The following is a 21124-nucleotide window of genomic DNA, read 5'->3' as shown; positions in this document are numbered from 1 at the left end:
TGGCGCTGCCTTTCTACACAGCCGTGACATCAGGCTGTTTGAAACGCAGATTCACGTCTTGTCATCGCCGGCGCCACAAACGCAGCCGCCCAGAAAGCTCAGTAGACAAAAACACGCCGCCGCCGCCGCTGTTTGCTGATTTTGTTTTGTCATGTTTTCGCTTTGTTCCGGTCCACTTCCACGTTCTCATCCCATGTGAGGACGTTAATATTCCGCCCTGCCCTAAATCTAAGGCTCAGTGTCGCAGCCAGTGCGCCCATTATCGCTAATTATTTATTAGAGCCTGAGGCAATGTGCCGGCTTGCTTCCTCAAATCAAACATTGTTATTCTCCAGACGGGCTGTGTAGCGCACCAAAAACGGCATTTTAATAGCCTGAGCGTTCGGAGCTGTCGCCGTATTTGGGTCAAAGTTATGGCGTGGTTTCCGGAGCGGGTGTGCAGTGGAAAGCTGGCGTGCGGGGGTTCAGACTGTTGGCGTGTCGGTTTGTTGGTTGGTTCACCACCCAGGAGATACGTTACATAACAAGTGAGTGTTACACTGCATTTCTTTAATATTTCAGGTCTTGCATCAGCCGTGACAGCGAGCTGGTCGTGGGGGTGGGGGGGGGGGTTGTCTGCTTAATGACGGCGAGCAGGGTGTTGACCTCCGGGGTTAGTCGAGGCGGGGGAACGTTGGGACCCCGACCAGCTTCGACAAGCCCCCCCCCCAGCGCTGATGTAAGGCGTGTTTGACACTTGGACACCCCCCTGCTGTGCAGCAGAAGCCTTGTGATGGAGGCATTGTTTAGGGGAGGGGAAGCTGGGGGGGGGGGTGTCCCTCGTCTCCTCGTCTCCTCTTGTTTTTCTAACCAAACCCTGAAACTTTTCTCTCCTTTATTTTCTTTATTTGTTTCTGAGCCTCATTTAATGGAACTCTGACCCCCTCAGCAACACGGAGGAGGAATTGGCCTCATCTGAGGGAACTCGTGTCAGCAGACGTTTCTCACACTGGAATTGCTTTTGGTCGACAAATTGAAGCTGCGTTTGAACTCGGCGACAGGAAAAAGACCTTGGGTTTAAAGAGGCAGCGTTTCAGCCACGTACTATTGGAAATGTGGTTGGATTTGAAGTGAAGAGGCGGTTTTTGTTCATCTCACTGTTCAGAATAGTTGAAGTGTTTGTCTTGGAGCTGGGAAACGTTTTCGCGACACACGAAACCTCATCAACAGTCGTGATTCAACGACTGAGGTGCTGCAGATTAATAGCAGGCCTGTAGTGGTGCTGAAACACAGAAAACAAATACAGAAAAACACTAAAAGAAGAAATCAAGTTCAGTATCTTCATGAAAATCCCTGTAATCCTCCATGGTTGTGTTGCTGACCGGCCGGGTTGGACATGACGTCAACATTTGTCCACTCTGGGAGTCGATGTCACGTCTTCCAGTGAATCTCTGAACACGTCTCCGTATGAGGAGGCGGCTCCTCGTGTGGCCACTTTCTGCAAATCCCGTCCACTCTGTCTGAGACTAGCTTTTAAAAATCCCTTGGTTTCGATTGTCCAGATACAGCTCGATGTAATTTGACATCAGCCTCATTATCTTGCATGTTTGTTGGACACATGATGGACACATGTTGGACACATGATGGACACATGTTGGACACATGTTGGACACATGATGGACACATGATGGACACATGATGGACACATGTTGGACACATGTTGGACACATGATGGACACATGTTGGACACATGTTGGACAGTTATAAATCAGTGAATGTGTGCTGTTCACCTCACATGTTTTACCATAATTAAAAGGCTCTGAACGTGTTATTTGCTCCGTTTTGCCTTAAACAACGTCTCAGGTTAAAATCTAACATTTAAACTCTTTAAAATGCTTTTATTGTTTGATGTTTTCACGTTGAAGGTAAATCAGAAAATGAAATTGGTCCCATGAAAAGAAGAAACCTGAATATGGAGCAGAGCTTCATAACACAAAGCTCCACAATTCATTCACGTCTTTCTTTGTCCAAATGAAATGTTTCCCAGCAGAAACTGATGAAGTCAAATATTCAAATCAATTAGGACCAGTGGAGGTGCACACACACACACACACACACACACACACACACACACACACACACACACACACACACACTAAATGTGATATTATTGAGTACCATGAGAGCGACACGACTGTGATAAATGAACTATTGTTGCGTACAGATTGGCAGATGCCTCGTTGGGTCTGACCTGGTCGGGTGACGGTCTGGAGACGACCGGACGTCAGCAGGTTGACTTCCTGCTGGCGGAGGAAACGAGCTCCGAGTCGATTCGGTTTCTTTGGTCGTTAAGTTTCTGCTTGATGAAATGTGGTTTCATCTGTTTACTGTGGTCAGCAGTGGTGGTTCTTCTCTCTCTGTCACCATCATTAGTGTTTTATCTGTCAGACAGCGGCTGGGTTCAGAGCGCAGCCCTTCACTTCATTTCACTAATGAGATGTGGATCCAAGTGTCTTCCAGCATCAATTAATTAATAATTATCAATGGAATCAGGGTCATGAGAAGATTCTGTCTAGTGGTTATAAAGTAATGGTGTGTGTGTGTGCGTGTGTGTGTGTGTGTGTGTGCGTGCGTGCGTGCGTGCGTGCGTGCGTGCGTGCGCACATGACAAATAAAGACACTGGAGGCCGTTGTCACTCAGGAGTCGTTGTTGTTGTTGTTGTTGTTGTTGTTGTTGTTGTTGTTGTTTCCAGCCCTCACCCTGTCCCCGCTCTGTGTTGCAGTGCCGCCTCAGATCGTGGTCCGGCCGCGGGACCAGATCACGGCGCCGGGACGCACCGTCACCTTCCTGTGCGGCACCAAGGGGAACCCGCCTCCCGCCGTGTTCTGGCAGAAAGAAGGCAGCCAGGTGAGAGAAGCTGCTCACACACAGATCACCCGGATCACCCTGATCACCCAGATCACCCGGATCACCCAGATCACCCGGATCACCCAGATCACCCTGATCACCCGGATCACCCAGATCACCCAGATCACCCTGATCACCCTGATCACCCGGATCACCCAGATCACCCTGATCACCCAGATCACCCGGATCACCCTGATCACCCTGATCACCCAGATCACCCGGATCACCCAGATCACCCAGATCACCCTGATCACCCTGATCACCCAGATCACCCTGATCACCCAGATCACCCTGATCACCCTGATCACCCTGATCACGGTCAGCAGACAGGGTGTGTTCACTGACCACTGCGTCTCAATCTGAGGTCAAAACTGAAGCTGATGAACCTCGACGTTGTTAAAATGTCGACTCTGCCTCAGTAAGACATTTTGAAGTGACACTATAGTTTATGTTAATTTTATTATTTTTGTTGTAAAAATAAAAGACATTTGCCTTCATTAGACGCGGCTGGAATGTTGAAGTATTTACACCGTTTAGAATCGTTGAAAAGGAAACCGTCTCCAGCAGGAGGAGGAGGAGGAGGAACACTTCCTCTCTGGATCACACGGGGAACGCTGCATTTTCATTTTGTTGTGGTGCATTTTGTGTTGTCAGACAGGATGACTGGGGTGGGGGTGGGGGTGGGGGTGGGGGTGGAGGTGGAGGGAACAAAACCCTCGTTGATGTCTTGTAACAGTCACCACAACCTTCCAAACACTTTCCATCTAACGACCATTGCTCAACCACATGAGCCTGAGCAGCACTTTCTAGACAGGAACCCGCTGAGTACGGAACTGAAACAAATAAATAAATCAGACAAAGAACAAAGTTAATTGATTGAGGCCGGCGTTCTAACCACTCTTCCACCGTGTCACTGGCCCAGAGGGAAATGTCAATAAAAATACTAAACGACATCACATCTGAGACACGAGTTTAATCTGATCAGGTCTGCGGAAGGTGGCTTCACATGATGTTCAGTCACCAGAAGAAGCTGCTTTCTCTGTGTGACACACACACACACACACACACACACACACACACACACACACACACACACACACACACACACACACACACACACACACACACACACACACCCTCTCTGAGCTGAATAGTACTGTGTGTGGATGGGTGGAAAATGATTTGTGTATGAATGCGTGTTTGTGGGAGAGAGGCGAGCCTGTTAGAATGTGCTGAAAGGCCTGATGAGAGTGTGTGGGAGCCTGTAGTGGCTTCCAGGTACAGATTAAAGTGTGTGTGTGTGTGTGTGTGTGTGTGTGTGTGTGTGTGTGTGTGTGTGTGTGTGTGTGTGTGTGTGTGTGTGTGTGTGTGTGTGTGTGTGTGTGTGTGTGTGTGTGTGTGTGTGTGTGTGTGTGTTGCAGGGAGATAGAGCGCGGAGGACGAGGTGTGTGGGTAGCGTGTTGCTAACAGCCTCTCAGGATTGAGATTATTTTTAGTGACGAACACAAACGAAAAGCAGAGATTTGAGAGGAGAGTTGTGTTTCTGCTGTGTTCAGTGACGTAAAGCCGAGAGAGTTCAGTCCTGCGAGGCGTAGGGGGAGTCGCTCTCAGATTACAGCTGGATTAGATCAGATGAAACAGTTTAAACACTCATCCTTGGTTTCTTTTATTTAATCCAGCAGGATCTTTCAGATGGCCTCTGGACGTCATTCAGTTTGACTTGTTGGTATTTTGAAAGCAGCCTCTCAGAAAACACTTCAATGGAAGTGTTTTTGAATTATAATCCAAGGTCCAATGTGGAAAAAAGAAACTTGATGAACCAGAAACACAGTGAAGGGAAACATGAGAACAGGAGGAGCTCTGAAGGACTTGGAAGAAAGAATATAAAGCAGAAAGAGTCCAGAGTGAAAAACGTGTGGATCTGAAGGTAAACTTACCGTTAGTGAGGAAACAAAAGAGGAACAAATTCATAGAAGCTTCTGGAACTGTGGGGCGGGGTCAGGATGTTTGTACCTCTGGACATGGAATATTAACGCTCTCATACATGGTTTTTTTTTTATTTGATGGATGAGACTTATAGTCCAAGAATTACGGTAATTCTTTCACTAACTGCTGCTCTCTTGTGATTGGAGGGAATCTTTCTGGAGGCCTGCTGAGCAGCAGAAGTCAGCGTTCACGGTGTCTCCCTCCCTCCCTCCCTCCTCCAGATCCTGCTCTTCCCGATCCAGGAGCCGTCGCAGTCCGGCCGCTTCTCCGTGTCGCTGAGCGGCGAGCTCACCGTCACCGACGTCCAAGTGGACGACAGCGGGTACTACATCTGTCAGGCCATCAGCGTGGCGGGAAGCATCCTGACCAAAGCTCTGCTGGAGGTGGAGAGTGGTGAGACACACACACACACACACACACACACACACACACACACACACACACACACACACACACACACACACACACACACTCAGACCTCATTAAAATACTGAACTGGGCAAAAAATCGATTTATCGAATTTGTTTTAGGCGTTTCTCTCGTTCCGTTCTGACATTGCTTGTTGGTTTCTGGAGTTGCTGTTGCCTTTTTGCTTAAACTCGAGTTAAACCTTGGATTTGTTGAATGACTGAGCCTCATTTACTTTTTATTTAGGGAATGTTTTTATCTCTATTAACTCTGAGGACAATCCCAGCAAAACCTTTGACAAAATATATGAATACAAAATGTGTTTTTAAAGTCCACTGAGAAAATAAAATAAAATTTTTCTTTAAAAAATCATAATTGTTTATGCTAAATCTGTCGCTGTCGATCGAATCATAAACGTTTTGGAAGATTTGATCAGTTTAGCGGGTTGCTAGCTCACCCTGAAGCAAACAGCGAGTCATTAAAGAAAGACTCCCTGACACAATTTAAACTACCCAGAATCTTCTGTCATCGTCCGACCGCTTCCTGTCCCTCCAGCTCCTTCGGATCGGGTCCCCCCCATCATCCGTCAAGGACCGGCCAATCACACGCTGGCACCGGGCGCCACCGCCCAGCTGCACTGCCACATCCTGGGAAACCCCGTCCCCAGCATCCAGTGGGAGAAAGACGGCCAGAGGATTCTGGGAAACGACGGGCGGGTCAGCCTGATGGGGAACGGCACCTTCCAGATCACCAACGTCCAGGTATGAGAAACCTTCAGCGTCCGGCAGACGGGAAACACGTCAGGATTGATTCTGACCGCCGTGACCGCCGTGACCGCCGTGACCACCGTGACGCCAGTGCTTCAGGTCACTGACTCCCTGAAACATAAACAACCTCACTGGCAGGGCCGATGGTCTTCACCCTTCTTGGCGTGAGGAACTTAGTTCCTTAGTTCTCACTACTTAAAACTTAGTGTGAAACGATTTGACTTGAACCTGAACTTAAGCAGATGCATATTGTTTTGTGATATGAACACGTTGAAAACTAATTCTCATTTTGCTTTTTTTTTTTATTGCAAGTAACAAAATTAACAGGAAAACAATCTCTATCTTTCTTAAATAGAAACCTGCCTTGCTTCATAGAACTCAGGAAAACTCTGTACTGGTGGTATATTTGAATACTGTAAAATAAGTTCATGGTTATGTATTTATTTGTATATATTATCAATCAACTGAAGTTATTTGTTTCTAACCATCATCATCATCATCATCATCATCATCATCATCATCATCATCATCATCATCATCATCATCATCATCATCACTGATTGTATGGACTGAAATGTTGTGCTGCAATGCACCATGGGAGTTTGGGTTGGTGGGGCTTTAAATGCTATTATTGGGGTTTATATTAGTTAGTTAGCTGGTTTAGTTTAGTTTAGTTTAGTTTAGTTTAGTTTATTAATGATTTGTAACCAGGAGTGAAGAGGGTTGTGTTTAATAATAATAATAATAATAATAATAATAATAGGTTGTGTTTCATAATAATAATGGGTTGTTTAATAATAATAATAATAATAATAATAATAATAATAATAATAATAATAATAATAATAATAATAATAATAATAATGGATTGTGTTTCATAATAATAGTAATAATAATGCTAATGAGCATGTCAGGTCATTAGCAGGCGGTAGCGCAGTCTCACTCCGTGCTGATGAAAGCGGTTCTGTCCAGAATTCCTTCCCGGGCCTGACGCAGCACCTGAGGGCAGCGCCGCCTCCGCGAGGCTCCAGGTCGGCCGCACATTAATTGATTGTGGGTTCTCAGTGATTAACGATCGCTGAGACTCGTATTTAAACCCTCAATACGTCAGCGCATGACGGCGAGAAGAGCAGGAAGTCGCTGTCATGTGGGAAAAGGAAGCGAAGCAGCCGACGGCTCGGAGCCCCGACACGGAGGAGCTCAGGCTTCACGGTCCAGTCGGACGCCGTGAAGGAAGTTGAAGTTCTCTAACAAAACAGCGTTCTCTATATGCTTCTTCTGATTCGCGGCGTTAGCTTTGTCTGTTCACTACCCAGAATGCATTGCGCTCTACATCACGTCCTCTCACTCACGCCTGCTGGAAAGATTGTTTGCATTTGAACCGAGATGGACGTTCGATCTGGTTCAGAGTTCGAGACGCCCAGAAGAAACGTTCTTCCCCAGAAGAGACTCTGGTCCTGATCAAACAGCAGGAAGTGACCTTAGACCCTCTAAAGGGTTAAACGAGTTTTTTAGGTAAATTTGTTTTGGTGGAAAGAATTCACAATAAAAGCTTTTTTTTGGTGATGAAGGTTGCAGGGCTCTGGTGAGGGACGGTGCACGAACAACTAGTCCACAAAACTACAACCTGAATGGTAATTTTTTACAGCCTTATTGATTTGAAGGATTTCAAAGTATATTTCACACAAAAACATGCTTCTTTAATAAGGTCGACCATTTGGTTTATTTTTAGCGGCTTTGATTTGGCAAACAGAGGATTTATTGGAACTTAATAATAATTAGTTCGAGTCTAATGGTCTGAAGTAAAACAAATAGACTCAATGTTTAGTTATTTCCTGATTCTACAGCTGAAAGAACCCGAAACGCGTCGCGACTTCAGAACCAACATCCTGATCCATGCGGAGGACTTTTCCCTCGGAGGGATTCCTGCCACAGACGAGCGTTAAACACCAAAACGTCGTCCCCCAACGCGATGAAATCAGCATTCCTAAAACACGTTTAACCCCCAAATAATGTGTAGGAGTGGCTGTGACGAGGCCCCGGAGCGGGACAGATGGTCCGTTTGTTCCTGCCGCCCTGGAAACCGGGAGACGCCATTACCCCGGGACCTCTGCCAGCCGGCCCCGCTTCGCTGCCAAGACAGGCGCGTGTGTGTGTGTGTGTGTGTGTGTGTGTGTGTGTGTGTGTGCTGCTAAATGGTGGACATGGGCCTGTGCAGCCGGGGTACCAGCCCATGGGGGGGGGGGGGCAGCTCTTCCAGGTAGAAAAGGCAGAGGCCAAAGAAAGTGGGGAGTGTGAGGCGCGCTGCGCCGACACGGATAAACAGATTACAGGAAGTAATCAGGTTAAAGCAGGAAGCCGAGTTCACATGTTGACGTGTTAAGAGACGCTAATCACATTCCCTCTCCACACCGGCCACGAAACCAGCATCTGACATCATGATCAACCGTCTGTGTGATGCTGCGCTGGAGGCTCCTGCCCCTGTAAGGCGGGCGGGGGGGGGGGGGGGAGTTAACAGGTGTGTGTGTGTGGGTGTGTGTGTGTGTGTGTGGGGGGCGTGTCAACCCTCCAGACGAAGCAAATATCAACCATGTGATGAAATGGCTGAATATTCTCCCTCATTCTCAAACTGTGGGGGCTCGTCTCCGCCATGCATCCCCCACCGCCCTCCGCCCTCTATGCCCCCAGCCCCTCGCATCCCCTCCACCCCCTCAGCCTCTTCTTCTCTTCTCATTCATTTTTCATCAGTCTGTTCCTGGTGGTGCCCCGAGCTGCCGGCCATGATTAATCGTCAGGTGCCCCGGCTGTGTCCCCCCCCCCCCCCCATACCGAGTCCCCTTCCTCCGATCAAACGCTACTATCTGGGGACCCTCTTCCTCCCCTCCGCCCCTCCTCCCCTCCCTCCCTCCGCCTAAAGGTCAAGCCCAGAGAAAGAGCAGCGCTGAGGGACTGGATGTGAAAGCAGAGTCACCTGTCGAGTGTTTCGCTCTGACAGACCACTTAGTCCTGAACGATCCTCCGGCAGTGTTACTGATGGGCTGGCACACACACACACACACACACACACACACACACACACACACACACACACAGAGCGATCATTAGTCACCATCAGCACGGCGTCTGCATAATGCATGAGGTTTGTAAAGGAGGTGATCGGGCTGCGGGGGCGGAGCCAGTGAATCATTGGGGCTGCGGGGGCGGAGGAGGACCATCCCTGTGTCAGGCCCTGTTTCAGACCCTGTCAGGTGTCGTCTGTCACCTGGTTCATGTGTCTCGTTGCTGCGTCTCATCATTCTGAACACAAACATTCTGCTGCTGGAGACATTTAGTCTCAATCACTGCTAAAACACACACACACACACACACACACACACACACACACACACACACACACACACACACACACACACACACACACACACACACACACACACACACACACACACACACACACACACACACACACACTCTCGCTAACGATTCCGGCTCTGTGTTGCCAGGAGACGGACTCGGGGGTTTACACCTGCCTGGCGTCCAGCTCCAGCGGGGAGACGAGTTGGAGCGGCGTTCTCACCGTCAAAGGTAAATTCTCTCTCTGTGATTTAAAGACTTGGAATCTGAGTGAAGTGAAGTGAAGTGACTGCAAACGGCACGGAGAGGAAAGATCTCCTCGCTCTCCTCAGCAGAGGCCAGGAGCAAACGTCTTTAGGTCATTGAGTAACACCGGTGAGCTCTGAGCTCCACTGTTTGATTAACTGAAATATATTTACTAACGTTAAAATACAAACCACAATATTAGTCACTAAATGAATTAAAAACTTTCACACCTTCTGACTGGTCCACTTTCTAATACCTCTGAATTACCAGCAGTACAGTGGTGCAGTGGTTGGCACTGCCACCTCACATAGAAGGGTTGCTGGTTCCAATTCCAGAACAGACAAACCCCTTTACCACCACTCTGAACCGCTGAGCAAGGCACCAAACTGCTACTGGTTGGTACTGGTTGGTACTAGTGCTGGTTGGTACTGGTGCTGGTTGGTGTTGGTACTGGTTGGTGCTGGTTGGTACTGGTGCTGGTTGGTACTAGTGCTGGTTGGTGTTGGTTGGTACTGGTGCTGGTTGGTACTAGTGTTGGTACTGGTTGGTACTGGCTGGTACTGGCTGGTACTGGTGCTGGTTGGTGTTGGTACTGGTTGGTACTGGTTGGTACTGGTTGGTACTGGTTGGTGCTGGTTGGAATTGGTACTGGTTGGTACTGGCTGGTACTGGTTGGTACTGGTTGGTGCTGGTTGGTGTTGGTACTGGTTGGTACTGGTGCTGCTTGGTTCTGCCTGGTTCTGCAGCAATGAGCTGCACAGATGGATGTGGGTGGTTGTGTGGTTTGATTCACGACGTGTTTGAGACAAAGAGGCGATAAGTGAAGAACAAACACGCTAAGATCCTCCACCCACTCCTCCACCCCCGCTGCTGCAGCTCGGAGCAGCACACCTGTGATCAGTCGACTCCACTTCCTCCTCTTCTCTCCACAGAGAGCGCCGAGGCGTCCGTCACCCAGACCGCCGAGCCATTCCAGCTGCCCGGCCCGCCGCATAAGCCCATCGTCACCGACGTGTCCAAGAACAGCGTGTCTCTGACCTGGCAACCCAACGCCCACGAGGGCGGCGCCGCTGTCACCTCCTACATCATCGAGGCCTTCAGGTGGGTCGGGTCCAGTGGGAGATCCTCACCAAGACAATGTTCTCACACTGTTTGCAGTCAGTTCCTGTCGGATCGACGACAAGGTTTCTGTATAGAAACTGACCAATCAACAAACACAACCCATCAAGCGCTTTTTCTTTCGTTGACATGGAATATTGAGTGGAACAGATCCTGCCCAATACCAGCCCCAGTTTATGTAAAGGGATTAAAGTGTAAAATGATTTAAAATGAGTGTAAACCAGCCCAACGTTCAGCAGACTGCATATCGAGGGGGAGTTCCACAAGGCCATGAACATGGCCTCGTTTCTGTTGCTTACAAGCTCCATCACATTATTCATCAGGAAAGCAAATAGTGTCATTTGGACGAGGCCTCCTGGCCAGAATAAACTTGTGTGAACCAGAAACTTTGCTCACATCTGCTATTGTTTACCACATGAGAAATATTAGAGGGAGCCAGAAACAGCCGGGACCATGGCCTGGGGATCGGCTGGCAGTGCAGCGACACATTATTCAGCTGACACATCTGTGCCTCATTTCTACACTAAAACTGCTTTTTATTTCAGTAAGATTTATTCCATTTTACCTGATGTGACATCGTGTCTCATGTCACATCACATGACATCAACATGTTTCACGACATCACTTTTCTTTCCACTGTATTCTGTCTGTGTACAGATTTATGAATTCATCAGTTCCTTTTATTCACATTTTCTGTCTTCGTGTGTGTGTGTGTGTGTGTGTGTGTGTGTGTGTGTGTGTGTGTGTGTGTGTGTGTGTGTGTGTGTGTGTGTGTGTGTGTGTGTGTGTGTGTGTGTGTGTGTGTGTGTGTGTGTGTGTGTGTGTGTGTGTGCGTGCGTGCGTGCGTGCGTGCGCGCGCGTGTGTGTGTGTGTGTGTGTGTGTGTGTGTGTGTGTGTGTGTGTGTGTGTGTGTGTGTGTGTGTGTGTGTGTGTGTGTGTGTGTGTGTGTGTGTGTGTGTGTGAATCATAAAGTCTCTGTGTTCTGGCCTGTGTGTACAGAATTATTCAGTTCATCATTCTCATTCATTCATTCGAGTTGGTGCGTGAGCTCCTCCTAGTGGCACGTGGGTGCAAGTCTTCACATTTATTTAAAAATAGGGTTAGGATTATCAAAATGTTCCCCAAAAAATACCAACATAGTACAACACTTGAGTATCTGAGTAATGAGTGCAGAGCGAACGGGGTTAACGTCACATCATCACAGCCTCAGCAGTGAAGCTCTGAGCAGCAAAATAAAAAGCTCCTCCCCCAAAGGATCGTCACAAAAAGAAAAAGCTAAACAGCAAAAGGTGGAAACATCTCACTGAAAGAAATAAATTCAGTGTGAAAGAGAATCTCAATCTGGGAAAAGCTCCCAAATATCTCTGAATGTATTGATGAAACGTTCTGGAGCTTTATTGTGGTTTCACGTCTCTGGATCATTTTGATGATTCAGCTTCAGCTCCATGAAGAGAAATTAAATTGATCTAAACGAAGTGAAAATGAAATAATTTCAGATTTATATTTATTTTTTAACTTCATTTAAATCCTTTTTTTTTTTTCAATGAAAAGATTTCTGCACCAAACCTGTAAGATGTTTTGGGTCCAGATGAATAAATGACATCTGGTAAATACAGATTTTCATGTAGGAACTTAAAAAGTCTAAATCATATCTCAATATCAAATTAAAGTAAGAACATTGCAGATTGTATTTTATTTCAGGTTTTCAATTTTATGCCAGTAAAATATATAGAAAATAATCATTTTACATTAAAAAGAAAAGATACTATGTTCGCTGCAATAAAAAGAAAGAATTGTAGATTACTTAAAAAAAAATTCCATTTGTCATAAATGTTTTGCTCTTTTTACTTCTTTGTGTTTCATGTCAAACTCTTTTTGGTCTTCTGACGGTTTTCAAGAAATTCAACGATCAGAAGTGAGAGTTTGATGTTTCTATGTGATACGGAGCTGGTCGTGACCGTTTCCTCCTGTTGGTCCAACCAGCCAATCAGCAGGCAGCACGTGGCAGACGGTGGCCGACGCGGTAAAGATGGAGACGCACACCGTCAGCGGTCTGCTGCCCGACACCGTCTACCTGTTCATCGTCCGGGCCGTCAACGCCTACGGCCTGAGTGACCCCAGCCCCATCTCCGAGCCCGTCAGGACGCAGGGTGTGTGTGTGTGTGTGTGTGTGTGTGTGTGTGTGTGTGTGTGTGTGTGTGTGTGTGTGTGTGTGTGTGTGTGTGTGTGTGTGTGTGTGTGTGTGTACTGACTCCTGACTCTGTGTTGCTCCTCAGACGTGAGCCCCCCCGGTCAGGGTGTGGACCACCGGCAGGTCCAGAGGGAGCTGGGTGAGGTGGCAGTGCAGCTTCAGGACCCGCTGACTCTGAGCCCGACCTCCATCCGGGTGTCCTGGACTGTGAGTCTCCACACACTGCTACACACTGTTACACACTGCTACACACTGTTATACACTGTTATACACTGTTACACACAGTTACACAATGTTACACAATGTTATACACAGTTACACAATGTTACACAATGTTATACACAGTTACACAATGTTACACACTGTTACACACTGTTACACACTGTTATACACTGTTACACAATGTTACACACTGTTACACACTGCTACACACTGTTACACACTGTTACACACTGTTACACAATGTTACACACTGTTACACACTGTTATACACTGTTATACACTGTTACACAATGTTATACACAGTTACACAATGTTACACACTGTTACACACTGTTATACACTGTTATACACTGTTACACAATGTTATACACAGTTACACAATGTTACACACTGTTACACACTGTTACACACTGTTATACACTGTTACACAATGTTACACACTGTTACACACTGCTACACACTGTTACACACTGTTACACACTGTTACACAATGTTACACACTGTTACACACTGTTATACACTGTTATACACTGTTACACAATGTTATACACAGTTACACAATGTTACACAATGTTATACACAGTTACACAATGTTACACAATGTTATACACAGATACACAATGTTACACACTGTTACACAATGTTACACAATGTTATACACAGTTACACAATGTTACACACTGTTACACACTGTTACACACTGTTACACACTGTTATACACTGTTACACAATGTTACACACTGTTACACAATGTTACACAATGTTATACACTGTTACACAATGTTACACTCTGTTATACACACAGCTTCCACACAGCGTCAGTGTTCTCCTGCAGGTCCGGTCCGGTCCAGTCTGGTCCGGTCCACAGCCTCCTCATGTCCTCTGTCCTGGATGTTCTCAGGTGGACCGCCAGTCCCGGTACGTTCAGGGCTACCGGCTGTCCTACCGGCCCAGCGGGGGGTCCTGGCTCCAGCAGGACCTGAACTCTCCGTCGGAGCGCAGCACCGTCCTCACCGGGCTGCTCAGGGGCTCCCAGTACGAGGTCAAGATCCGGCCCTACTTCGACGAGTTCCAGGGGAAGGACAGCCGCACGCTGCTGGTTCAAATCCCAGAGGAAGGTAACCAGCCTCAGAGTCAATCTCAGCTCGCATTGTTTATATCGATCAGCACTTGGCAGCCAGGCAGAGAAATCCAAGATGGCCGACATCGGGAAGCCTGAAACAGACTTTTGGCCGTTTTAGTGTTTTTGGCGTCACTCGGCTTGACATCTGACATGGTTGTCTCATTAGCAGTGTTCCCACATGATGGATCCCAGTTTCTATGAGTTGTTTACGTTCAGTTCCCTCTACACTTTTAAAAGTATTTGAATACTTTAGCTCCTCCCACAGTCCTGCTCCCCAGAGGATGAATCCTTCCAACGTCCCTGGAGTTTCATGGTGTTGTGCCTTTGAGCTTTTGTTCAGTTTTCTTTTGCTGTGAGATCAATCGTCCATCACTATGTTTACGATTTATTACTGACTGTGACTCTAATAATCTTAAAATGTAAAATGGTGTAATATACTCCCCCCCCCAGTCCCCAGTGCCCCCCCCAGGGCTGTTACCGTGGCGACAGTGAAGCTGAGCAACATCTCCACCATCAGCGTCTCCTGGGAGCCTCCAGCCAGCGACAAGCAGAACGGAGTCATCCAGGAGTACAGGGTACACACACACACACACACACACACACACACACACACACACACACACACACACACACACACACTGACACACACACACCAGTTCAACTGAAGTATTGAAGCAGCTCTCCTCACCTGTTTGTTCCGTCTTTTTCTCGTATTCATGGTTTCCTGTGAACGCTGTGCGCTCTGTGTGGACGGACAGATCTGGTGCGTTGGCGTTGGCGGCAGCGGGGACAACCAGACTCGTCACTACATCAACCGGACGGTGGACGGGAGCACGCTGTCCACGCAGCTGAAGGGGCTGCTGCCCGGCGTGCTGTACCAGGTGGAGGTGGCGGCGGTGACCGGCGCCGGATTGGGCGCTCGCAGCCCGCCAACGCCCGTCCTCCTCAGTGAGTCTGACACGTGTCCACCGCGGCTCGGCCTCACGCTGGACTTCCTGTCGTCTTGACGTCCCTCAGAGCTGAAAACGTCCCCACCTGTCCTCCGATCCACCAGGGCGGCGCCCTGCAACCTGCACGACCAAAGAAAACGTTTTTTTCACTTCACCACCAAATCTAATTTTAAAGATATTTAACTTTTAAAATGAGCTTAAAGTTTTATTTATAGTTTCGATGTATGAACATAAACTGTCTCATGTTGCAGTTCTGAACTTTTCATTTTAGCTTCTTTTGGACCAGATTTTTCTCCTTTTTTCAGCTTTTTTTGACAGTTTTGACCAGTTATCTGTTTTAACCTTTTTGGCAGTTTTGTATGTATCTCCCCCCTTTTTAAGCCATTTTCTATTTAGAAATTCTCGTCATTTCAGAGGATTTTTTTAAGCTGTTTTATGTCATTTCTTTAGTTGAGCTTTTTTCCCCCCAAAAAATCCCTTTTTAGCTAAGAGTTAAGTGTAAAAATAAAATGAAAACAAGATCAAATATATATTTAGGTATAATTCAGTGAAAGGTTCAGAGTCAGACTCAGACATTCGTGGTCCCAGATGATTAATCTCACTGCTTCAACGGCACCACTGAGGTAATGTTTCATGTGACGAAACCTACACAGCAGCAGACACGCTGACAACGCTGTCGTTAGTATGCCGGGCCACGGGAGGGCGCTGTTGGTCATTTTTGTAACAAAAAGGAGTCCCCCCTGAAAGTTTTGTGGTTTACACTCGTATTCGTTGTCGTGTAAACGTGTTTTCAAACCTGAAACTTCGAGTTTCTATCTGGAATCAAAGATAGAAAAGTGTTGAACAGAAATAACCGTAATGACCAGCTGCTCCATCGCCGTTTCATCTCGCCCCTCCCCCCTCCTCAGAGCTACCAGCCGAGCTGCCCTTGGTGCCGGCCAGCGGTGGCGGCGGCGGCGGCGAGGCCGACGGCGAGCAGAGCAGCGTGAGCCTGGCGGAGCAGATCACCGACGTGGTCAAGCAGCCGGCCTTCATCGCCGGCATCGGCGGAGCGTGTTGGGTCATCCTGATGGGCTTCAGCGTCTGGATCTACTGCCGCCGCAAGAAGAGGAAGGAGCTGAGCCACTACACCGCCGCCTTCGCCTACACGCCGGCAGGTCAGCGGCACCGAGGAGGCAGAAATCACCGTTTTCCAAAAGCAGCAGAAGGGATGAAATCTGCTTAAAAATGACCTGAAAACTAGTAACGTTGAGCTCAAATGGCATCAAAAGGCTGTGAACCTGAAAACCAGCGTGAAAGGTTAGAGAGGAAGAACAGCTGAAGCACAGAAGAGCATATATAGCCTTAATACTCTTCTGTACTCGTCCATATAGACATGCTGGAGGAAGGAAAACATTTCTAAAACAGTGAAAATGCTTTAAGAAATGGAACAACAGCTAAAATCGCTTAAAAGAGCTCATATTTCTTAAAAAGAAAAAGCTGAATCAGCAGAAACTGACAAAAGTACAATAACATGCAGAATGTAAACAAAGTAGTACCGTAGTCTTCCTCCTGACCTTCCTCTCTCTGTCTGCAGTGGGTTTTCCTCATGGAGACGCTTCAGGCCTCAATGGAAGGTAACACACCTCCACTGTCTCCTCTTCTTCTCTTCCTTCTTCCTCTCCTTCTTCTTCTCCTCCTCCACTCATCACGCTATCATTGGCTGGTCCAGGGCCGGCGTCCTCGGGGGGAACATGGGCAGCTTCCCCTGGCTGGCCGACTCCTGGCCGCCTGCCAACCTGGTTCACGGCGGCAAAGAGGCGTCGAGCTGCTGCGCCTCCAACCACGACACAGCGGAGAGGTACTACAACGGTAAGAGCGCCACCACATGGCCAGAAGCTTCCAGAGAAAACACGGCAGGTGATGGTGGGAAACTTCTAGAAGCTTCCAGAACAAATGAAATCTTTAAATCCTCCTGTTTTGTAGTGATTCACCAGGATGACCTCCACCAGGCAGAAATATATCCTAATATGAAATAAAACCACTCTGTCAAATGATTAGTGATGATTGATTACGCTGCTCACAGGACGATCTGATAACCTGAAATAATATATTGATTTATCGTATAACGACATACACAGCATGTGATACTGCATGATACAATAAATCATGATATGATGATAAATGATTTGACATGACATGATACGTTCAACACAGGATAATCTAATAGGATGGTGTTCTCCGTCACTTCAGTCCTTCATGATGTAACAACAAAATACAAAGATTGACTTCATGATACAATATCACACGATACGATACTGTATGAGACAATATGAGACAATATGAGACAGCATGAGACAATACGAGACAATACGAGACAATGTGAGACAATACGAGACAATACGAGACAATGTGAGACAACATGAGACAATGTGAGACAATATGAGACAATATGAGACAATGTGAGACAATGTGAGACAATATGAGACAAACTATGTGATGTATGAGGTGATATGTTCCACTATGATGAAGTGTTTGAGGATCTGATTCTACGTTAGGATGTGAAACACTGACAGGATCGATCAATAAATGATAGAAAATGAGGCAGCATGATGTGTTTATTGATCATTGATCAGAGTCTCAGTGCTTCAGATCAATAATTATTCTGTTTTCTATTTCACAACCAAATCTTTCATTTGAGCTGAAACTGAAAACAGGAAAACAATAAAAATGTCATTATACAACTTGGTGAACTCCCCCTCCTCTTCCTCTTCCTCCTCCTCCTCCTCCTCCTCCTCCTTCCCCCCCCCCCCCTCCTGTAGAAGCTGGTATCTCCAACTACCTGACCCAGACGGAGAAGTTCAGTCTTGGCGGCTCCACTGAAGGTCCGATCTACAGCACCATCGATGCCACCAGTGACGACCTTCACGGCTTCTCCTACGGCTCCACCGCTCCCTACGCCTCCGCCTCCATCATGCCCTTCAGCTCCGCCCCCCCGGCCGCCGCCCCCCCGACCGGCCAGCAGGCGGAGGACGGGCACTGGATCAGCCAAGCCGGACCCCCGGGGGCTCAGTACGCCCAGCCGGACCGCTGCAGTGGTGAGGAGATGCTGCTTCAACAGAATTTCTCCATTTGGTCTCACCCTCTGCCACCCCTTCTGTCTCACCCTCTCACTCTGTTACACCTGGTCTCACCCTCTCACTCTGTCTCACCCTCTCACTCTGTTACACCTGGTCTCACCCTCTCACTCTGTCTCACCCTCTCACTCTGTTACACCTGGTCTCACCCTCTCTCACCCCTTCTGTCTTACCCTCTCACTCTGTTACACCTGGTCTCACCCTCTCTCACCCCTTCTGTCTCACCCTCTCACTCTGTTACACCTGGTCTCACCCTCTCACTCGGTCTCACCCTCTCACTCTGTTACACCTGGTCTCACCCTCTCTCACCCCTTCTGTCTCACCCTCTCACTCTGTTACACCTGGTCTCACCTGGCCTCTGTCTCTGCAGGTAAGCCCAGGCAGAAGGCGATGGGGAAGGCAGTGAAGACCCCCTCCCTGACCTGGATGGAGGCTCTTCCCCCCCCGCCCCCCATCACAGAGCTGGACCAGAATGACCCCGACCAGCAGCACCAGAACTACCGAGACCTGGACCTGGACCCCGGGTGAGATGGAACCGTTATAGTCCTGTTTCCCAACCTGACCCCCCCCCCCCCCCATGTGAACCCTAACTCACTGGGCTCTTTCCCGGCAGCTCGGAGGACGAGTGGTGCCCCCCTCTCCCCGAGAGGACCTACCTGATGGAGGGCAGCGAGGACGGACCGCCGCCGCCTCAGAGGAACAACGCCTCATCTCCAGCCACCTCCTACAGCCACCAGTCCACCGCCACGCTCAGCCCCTCCCCCCACGACGGCTCCCACAATCCCCCCCGCCTCCCCCCAACGGACCAGCCGCTCTCACGGTACGTGGACGCCGTTTCAGTCCGCTGGATTAATGATTCCCGTGCTTGTTTCAGGGTTCATCCTGCAGTGGTTCCACCGTAGAACAGATCGAATTGTTTTCAGTGAAATCCATCGCAGCTTCTGAATATCTGAAAGATAATAACATCGTAGAGAATAGGAGAGATTCTAAGAATTGTAAGAACGCTTCAAACAAAGTAAATCCTGTTTTATATGACATTTACATTTCCTGTCTATTTTTATTTATTCATGATTGGCATTAAATCCCTGAAAAATGAGTCTGGTTGTTCAGTACAATCCTCCATGGCGGTCACTTACACCCCCCCCCCCCCCCCCCCCCCCCCCTTCCCACAGCAGACGGTTACCCTGCGGTCCGGTGTCGGTTCCCCCGGCGCCGAGCTCACCGCTCACCCACTGCAACGCCAACCTGCATGGATCGTCTGACGCTGGAACGCTGCAGAGCCAGAGTCCGGCCCCCCCAGAGGACCACAGCGGCGCCTCCACACCGGGTAATGCCTGCACCGTGCAGCACACACACACACACACACACACACACACACACACACACACACACACACACACACACAGTCAATCAGATGATCTGGATGCTCACTTCTCTCCTGCAGTACACGGTCGACCCCCCCCCACAGACTCCTCAACCCCCCCAAACCAAAAGTCCAGAGTGAAGAAGAAGGGGTCCAAGACTTCGGCTTACAGACGAGATATGCAAGAAGGTGAGTGGCAGGGAGGGAAGTCCGACCGTCTGCACTGACAATCTCACTTCCTGTTGTCTCACGTCACAGGAAACCACATTCTAGACTTTCATCTGCTCTCTTTACTTCCTGTCTGCTCACTTTACTTCCTGTCTGCACATTTTACTTCCTGTCTGCACACTTTACTTCCTGTCTGCACACTTTACTTCCTGTCCGCACACTTTACTTCCTGTCCGAACACTTTACTTCCTGTCCGCACACTTTACTTCCTGTCTGAACACTTTACTTCCTGTCTGCACACTTTACTTCCTGTCCGCACACTTTACTTCCTGTCCGAACACTTTACTTCCTGTCTGCACACTTTGCTTCCTGTCCGCACACTTTACTTCCTGTCTGAACACTTTACTTCCTGTCTGCACACTTTACTTCCTGTCTGTACACTTTACTTCCTGTCTGCTCACTTTACTTCCTGTCTGCACACTTTAATTCCTGTCTGCTCACACTTTACTTCCTGTCTGCTCACACTTTACTTCCTGTCCGCACACTTTACTTCCTGTCTGCACACTTTACTTCCTGTCTGCACACTTTACTTCCTGTCTGCTCACACTTTACTTCCTGTCTGCACACTTTACTTCCTGTCTGCACACTTGTGGCTGGATGAACAAGCAGCAGTAAAATATTCATTCTTCACAAAAACATAAAAGTAACTTGATGCTTTTCTACTTTCTTGTCCTTTTGAATTTCCAAATGTTTCTAACATATTCAGATTATCACAATTGCAGTTTCAATTCATAAATAAACTTGTTTATATGATATTTAGATGTGAAAATAATTATAATTAACTTCAATCACACAGATTTTACATCTTTACATGCAGAATTCTCTGTATTTGATAAATTTCTCCCTGAATGTCTGTAAAAGATGGAATTTTATTCTATTAAACTACAAACACTAATTCCTCTACAGACCATGTATTGGAATCGTATCCACTTGTCTGCGAGAGATTGTGATATTCTCCTTGTCTGTTTCAGACCTGCCGCCTCCTCCGGAGCCCCCCCCGGAGGACGAGCGGCTGCAGGCGCCCCCGGAGGCAGGTGGTGGTGGTGGCGGCGGCGGTGGGGGCGGGGCTAACGGCCTGTCGTCTCTGGAGAGGAGCGAGTACAGCGGCCACCAGAGGAGCGGCTCCGGTCAGAGACATGGAGACGGTGAGTCAGAAGAAAACTA

The 21124-nt window shown here is 48.0% G+C and overlaps 1 protein-coding gene across 1 annotated transcript in view; it reads left to right on the top strand.

Annotated features, from left to right (window-relative positions):
- The window catches only part of robo3 (roundabout, axon guidance receptor, homolog 3), a gene marked incomplete at both ends in the record, with an annotated part of 99177 nt that overhangs the window by 76362 nt on the left and 1691 nt on the right, over window positions 1-21124 (top strand). The window contains 19 exons of the mRNA XM_080483348.1: window positions 2763-2887; window positions 5095-5266; window positions 5837-6042; window positions 9552-9633; window positions 10581-10749; window positions 12751-12917; window positions 13044-13165; window positions 14082-14298; window positions 14754-14878; window positions 15062-15251; window positions 16162-16410; window positions 16830-16869; window positions 16965-17104; window positions 18055-18330; window positions 18740-18893; window positions 18983-19189; window positions 19542-19696; window positions 19814-19921; window positions 20932-21105. Of these exons, the coding sequence (XP_080339474.1) occupies window positions 2763-2887; window positions 5095-5266; window positions 5837-6042; window positions 9552-9633; window positions 10581-10749; window positions 12751-12917; window positions 13044-13165; window positions 14082-14298; window positions 14754-14878; window positions 15062-15251; window positions 16162-16410; window positions 16830-16869; window positions 16965-17104; window positions 18055-18330; window positions 18740-18893; window positions 18983-19189; window positions 19542-19696; window positions 19814-19921; window positions 20932-21105 (3078 nt within the window). The remainder of the gene's footprint in view (window positions 1-2762; window positions 2888-5094; window positions 5267-5836; window positions 6043-9551; window positions 9634-10580; window positions 10750-12750; window positions 12918-13043; window positions 13166-14081; window positions 14299-14753; window positions 14879-15061; window positions 15252-16161; window positions 16411-16829; window positions 16870-16964; window positions 17105-18054; window positions 18331-18739; window positions 18894-18982; window positions 19190-19541; window positions 19697-19813; window positions 19922-20931; window positions 21106-21124) is intronic.

The sequence above is a fragment of the Lipophrys pholis genome (genome assembly GCF_963383615.2).
Source record: "Lipophrys pholis genome assembly, chromosome: 16".
Taxonomy (NCBI): domain Eukaryota; kingdom Metazoa; phylum Chordata; class Actinopteri; order Blenniiformes; family Blenniidae; genus Lipophrys; species Lipophrys pholis.
This window is presented reverse-complemented; position numbering and strand designations above follow the sequence as displayed.